The 6,000-nt window shown below is 42.1% G+C and overlaps 1 protein-coding gene across 1 annotated transcript in view; it reads right to left on the reverse strand.

Annotated features, from left to right (window-relative positions):
* Positions 1 to 5,233, reverse strand: part of LOC106593773 (TBC1 domain family, member 31) — a 28,146-nt gene extending 22,913 nt beyond the window's left edge. Inside the window, exons 1-9 of the mRNA XM_082975945.1 lie at positions 4,818 to 5,233; positions 4,447 to 4,593; positions 4,239 to 4,354; positions 3,843 to 4,021; positions 3,518 to 3,669; positions 3,198 to 3,357; positions 2,780 to 2,980; positions 2,456 to 2,617; positions 1,929 to 2,008 (exon numbers count right to left, since the gene is read on the reverse strand). Coding sequence (XP_082832071.1) covers positions 1,929 to 2,008; positions 2,456 to 2,617; positions 2,780 to 2,980; positions 3,198 to 3,357; positions 3,518 to 3,669; positions 3,843 to 4,021; positions 4,239 to 4,354; positions 4,447 to 4,593; positions 4,818 to 4,891 — 1,271 coding nt within the window. The 5' untranslated portion in view covers positions 4,892 to 5,233. The remainder of the gene's footprint in view (positions 1 to 1,928; positions 2,009 to 2,455; positions 2,618 to 2,779; positions 2,981 to 3,197; positions 3,358 to 3,517; positions 3,670 to 3,842; positions 4,022 to 4,238; positions 4,355 to 4,446; positions 4,594 to 4,817) is intronic.
* Positions 5,234 to 6,000: the final 767 nt, after the last annotated feature.

Genomic DNA, 6,000 nt, shown 5'->3' on the forward strand with positions numbered 1-6,000 from the left:
TTTACTGTAGTGTATAAAGAGCACCGTTTACTGTAGTGTATAAAGGAGCACCGTTTACTGTAGTGTATAAAGGAGCACCGTTTACTGTAGTGTATAAAGGAGCACCGTTTACTGTAGTGTATAAAGGAGCACCGTTTACTGTAGTGTATAAAGGAGCACCGTTTACTGTAGTGTATAAAGGAGCACCGTTTACTGTAGTGTATAAAGGAGCACCGTTTACTGTAGTGTATAAAGGAGCACCGTTTACTGTAGTGTATAAAGGAGCACCGTTTACTGTAGTGTATAAAGGAGCACCGTTTACTGTAGTGTATAAAGGAGCACCGTTTACTGTAGTGTATAAAGGAGCACCGTTTACTGTAGTGTATAAAGGAGCACCGTTTACTGTAGTGTATAAAGGAGCACCGTTTACTGTAGTGTATAAAGGAGCACCGTTTACTGTAGTGTATAAAGGAGCACCGTTTACTGTAGTGTATAAAGGAGCACCGTTTACTGTAGTGTATAAAGGAGCACCGTTTACTGTAGTGTATAAAGGAGCACCGTTTACTGTAGTGTATAAAGGAGCACCGTTTACTGTAGTGTATAAAGGAGCACCGTTTACTGTAGTGTATAAAGGAGCACCGTTTACTGTAGTGTATAAAGGAGCACCGTTTACTGTAGTGTATAAAGGAGCACCGTTTACTGTAGTGTATAAAGGAGCACCGTTTACTGTAGTGTATAAAGGAGCACCGTTTACTGTAGTGTATAAAGGAGCACCGTTTACTGTAGTGTATAAAGGAGCACCGTTTACTGTAGTGTATAAAGGAGCACCGTTTACTGTAGTGTATAAAGGAGCACCGTTTACTGTAGTGTATAAAGGAGCACCGTTTACTGTAGTGTATAAAGGAGCACCGTTTACTGTAGTGTATAAAGGAGCACCGTTCACTGTAGTGTATAAAGGAGCACCGTTCACTGTAGTGTATAAAGGAGCACCGTTCACTGTAGTGTATAAAGGAGCACCGTTTACTGTAGTGTATAAAGAGCACCGTTTACTGTAGTGTATAAAGGAGCACCGTTTACTGTAGTGTATAAAGGAGCACCGTTTACTGTAGTGTATAAAGGAGCACCGTTTACTGTAGTGTATAAAGGAGCACCGTTTACTGTAGTGTATAAAGGAGCACCGTTTACTGTAGTGTATAAAGGAGCACCGTTTACTGTAGTGTATAAAGGAGCACCGTTTACTGTAGTGTATAAAGGAGCACCGTTTACTGTAGTGTATAAAGGAGCACTGTTTACTGTAGTGTATAAAGGAGCACCGTTTACTGTAGTGTATAAAGGAGCACCGTTTACTGTAGTGTATAAAGGAGCACCGTTTACTGTAGTGTATAAAGGAGCACCGTTTACTGTAATGTATAAAGGAGCACCGTTTACTGTAGTGTATAAAGGAGCACCGTTTACTGTAGTGTATAAAGGAGCACCGTTTACTGTAGTGTATAAAGGAGCACCGTTTACTGTAGTGTATAAAGGAGCACCGTTTACTGTAGTGTATAAAGGAGCACCGTTTACTGTAGTGTATAAAGGAGCACCGTTTACTGTAGTGTATAAAGGAGCACCGTTTACTGTAGTGTATAAAGGAGCACCGTTTACTGTAGTGTATAAAGGAGCACCGTTTACTGTAGTGTATAAAGGAGCACTGTTTACTGTAGTGTATAAAGGAGCACCGTTTACTGTAGTGTATAAAGGAGCACCGTTTACTGTAGTGTATAAAGGAGCACCGTTTACTGTAGTGTATAAAGGAGCACCGTTTACTTTAGTGTATAAAGGAGCACCGTTTACTGTAGTGTATAAAGGAGCACCGTTTACTGTAGTGTATAAAGAGCACATTTGTATGTTGCTGCCCCTCATTAAAACTGTGACACCTTGGCCCTGATTCCTGATTTGTAGTTAGTTACCTGTATTTAGCTGGATATTCTCCAAATGCCTTCAGTAACGTCACAAGTCTCTTCTTGTTTAGACCGTCAGGCAGTTCATTCTGAAAAAGAAAATCCACAAATCAGTTGAACGCCTCACTTGATTCAAAAGAACATCATTCAAAATTTGGATGAGGAAAACCAATGGTAAAATCACGAGACAGCACGGCTCCAGACCAGAGAACTAAATAAGGTCATGCTATTATACGGTCACTATGAGATTATACCACAAGTATCTATGCTTCTGTCTGCCATGTGTTTCTGCATGCTCTACAGATGTAGGCTCTTAATTTGAGGCAGTTTGCTACAGAGGGAAAATAATCCTGGAGCAACAGGAAATGTACATTATAATATGGATTATAATTAATGGACATTTTTTGTACGGGTCGAAATATGACATTTTCAAGGGGCAATTACAAACTTGAGAAGCCTTTTAAAACCTTGAATACAAGTTCGCATTTCCTGTTGTGCAACAAAAGAGTGATCCAATGAATATCCTACATCTGTACCTCTTTATCCTCTGTCATGGGGACAGCTGGAGGACTCAGGACTTTGGTCTTGACTCGTCGACCAGAGGTTTTGGCCGGCCGCTGGACCGCTTCTGACTTCACCTTCATCGTCAGAGCCGAACACTCTCCACCAGACACCACTTTGACCAGGGACGGAGGAGGCTAGGAGAGGATGACGAGTGGCTCAGGGGAAGGCAGAAACATGACTGATGTGTGCTAATCTTAAAAACTACACAGATGAAACAAAGCTGCCTGGGTCATTTAGCAAAATTCAAGGACACGTGTCAGATGAACAGCCTTTTTAATCATTCTGATGATTGCTACCTTGTTGTAGTCCTGGGTCAGACACTGAACACTGTAGATGTTCAGGCTGCCATTATCCATTATCGTGGCAATATGGCGTCCGTTGGGACTGACAGTGGCTGCGGTGATGGCGTCATCATGGGATCCGATGTTGAAGAGCAGCTTGCAGGTCTGGATGTTGATGAAACGCATCACACCATCCTGACTCAGCACCCCAAGAGTCTGAAGAACAAAAACTAAATGTTTTCTCATTTACCAACCACCGAGACAAATAAAGCATGTTCTCCAAAATACATCAGTATCAGATAGCATTGGCTGTACATTGGCTGCTTTCTTGGCAAGGGTTCACTTGAAAAAGAGATGTAAAACTCAACGTGACTTCCGTGGTTAAATAAAGGATGAATAAATAGAATGAATGAATGAATGAATGAATACATACCTGGCTGGCCCCACCATCGAAGCTGTCTGGTAGGAACTCCAGCTGTCTGACAGTGCGGACCTTGGGAGGCATCTGGACCACTCTAAGCAGCTGCCTGGTGTCCAGACACCACAGATGGAGAAGGTTGGATCTGCCCCCTGCAGCCAGAATCTTCCCATCACTTTGAAGAGAACACAGATGGTTTTAGGAGGACATTACTGGTACTGAACATCTGCTTTGTTGTTCAGGGCTTATCTGTAATAGTCATAGCCACACAGACAAACACACTTTTCTATATTAGACTTCCACTTCCACTCAACCTTTCAAAAACACACACACACCGTGTGACAGCAAATGCCTTGTAGTGTATCCTGGGTCCCTCATCAGGAACAGGCAGCTGGTATTTGCAGAACAACGTGTCACTCTCCCAGGCAAAGATGGAGTCATCGTTGAAACAGCTGAGGATGGTGTTACTCAGAGGAAGAAAGAACACCTAGGAAAAAAATAACACACACAGTTCAAATGAATTTTCACAAATTCAGATAAATTGTTTAGAGTTCTAGAAAATGTAAAATATAAAAAGGCACTGTGTGAATTTTTCCATTATGTATTCATTGTATTGTCAAATCGGAAAATGAAATGATTCAGTTCTGTAAATGATCTAACCCTCTGTATGCCGACAGATTGACGGACATTGAGTTTCCTCTTCCTCTGGAAGGTGTCCAGGTCCCAGAGCTGAGCCGTGTCAGCTGACGTACTGATGGCGTAGCGGCCAGAGCCATGGACCGACACGGAGGATACCGCCCCCTCGTGACCCCGCATCCAGCTCACCAGCTGCTTCGTATCTGACGGAATCAAACAATCAATCAATCTGTTTATTGTTCCAATTGGCAAACACCCGGCAAAAACGCCATTATCTGATGGAATCATTGGTCTTTCAATGTACTGGAAGTTTGGGTACACAGGCAAATACACCACAGAAGATGACTTTACCCTCCTCAATCAGCTAATCAATTCCTAACCTTTTGGAAAACAATTATGCAGCAATGTAAGGAGTCATACCTTTGTCAAAGCACTTGATGGAGTAGTCTGCAAGAGCAACCAAGAATTCCGTTGTTCTGCGCAAGTTGAAAGCCAAGGCAGTGCAAGCTTGACCAGTTTTCTGAACAAGTCTAAACCTGGAGAGAGACAGAACAGGTATGAGCACAGCCTGCACCAGTAAGAGTATTGCAATGCAATATTGTGGTGTTGACAGTGTGACATACTGCACCTGTTTCTAGTGATGTCAAAGACATAAATATTCCCATGGTGGTCTCCAGCCAGGAAAGAGTCCCCAGTAGTGTCAAAGGTGACATGAAGGAAGCGGACTGTTTTGGACTGGTAGGCAGCTGCACTGCGAATCACTGTGACCATGACCCTGTTAAAGCAAAAACGGTTATTATGGTCTACATACAAGATGCACGTCTAGCTGTCAGACAAGAATGCAAAGCACAGCTTCTATTCAAGATATGCAGAAACAAACAATAACAATCCCCTCTCGTTTACGATCAACAACACTCAACAGCCAGGCTTCACTATCACAAGGTGATGGAGACTCAACAAGTGGGTTATGAGCTAACATTATCCTTTGCAACGACCTACCCAGTATTACTTGGTGTTGGTTTTCGATGCCATACTTTTCCCTCCTCCTTGTTTCCAATGTCGGTCGTTTGCATTTTTTTTTTATGAGCAGAATTGGGGATATGATACGTTTGGATCTAGCTAGCTAGCGAGTTAGCAGTGGTAACTAATTCACAGTTGATTAGCAAGCCGGCTAGCCTGAATACCAGCCTATCGTCTGGCGGTCTGTACAGCGCGAAATTTGAAAGAACACGTTATTGCTGGTCTCCAATCGCAAGAAGAGCATTCACAAGCATATTATCGAGCAGTCAATATCCCGCTAAATGATTTATTGAGAACAAAACTCAAATGAAAGCCATAGTTATAAATCTGTCTTCAGTTAAAAAGTTGTCAGCGGTTATCTTGTCGCTTCTTGAATGACGTCAAGAATGGGATGTAAACAGTAGCAGGAATTGTGGTTACTGGAGTTCTCTACGATCAAATAGGATAAATTGGAGGATTGGAGGTTTGAAACCTCTCTGTGTAGATGTACCACAGTTAAAAAGTTACAAGAGAGAAAAAACTAATAAATGTGATTGTTCTAAAGTCATTACTGCTAATTATAAGGGGGTGGATAACATAGCCATAGGCCATGAAGGTGGACAAGGACCAATGCCATGTCAAGTTTTGGTTTAGCAAAAAGTATGATAGGTGGACACTTTCTCAAGGTGATCACAATACAATACAATATCAAATGTATCTAGCTAGCTACAGTATTTCACACCTGTCTTGTTTGCCTGCACTTTTAGCTACGCGGTTCTAATTATATACACTAACGTTGCTTTCAATTGTATTGAGACAAAATATCTTAAAGGATCATATTATTAAACAGACTTTCCAAAAGTGGGTCTGTTGTAGACCCACTTTCTCTCTGCTGACCTCATGTCAAAATAAAAGTCCTGCACGTGCACCATAAGTGGTCAAAAAAGGAATAACTTGTGGGGGGCTTTTATTTTGACATTAAGTAAGCAGAGAGGAAGTGGGTCTACAACATACCCACGTTTGGTAAGTGTGTTTAATAATACGATCCTTTAGATATTTTGTCTCAAATTCCCCAGCCATAATGACCAACCGTCCTGCCCACCGGCACAGTAGGTTCAAATGCCATTGTATTTAACTTCTGGCTTCCCACGGTATGTTTTTGCGCAACCGGCCTCCCAACTGC

This window comes from Salmo salar, chromosome 05, assembly GCF_965601325.2.
Source record: "Salmo salar chromosome 05, fSalSal1, whole genome shotgun sequence".
NCBI lineage: Eukaryota > Metazoa > Chordata > Actinopteri > Salmoniformes > Salmonidae > Salmo > Salmo salar.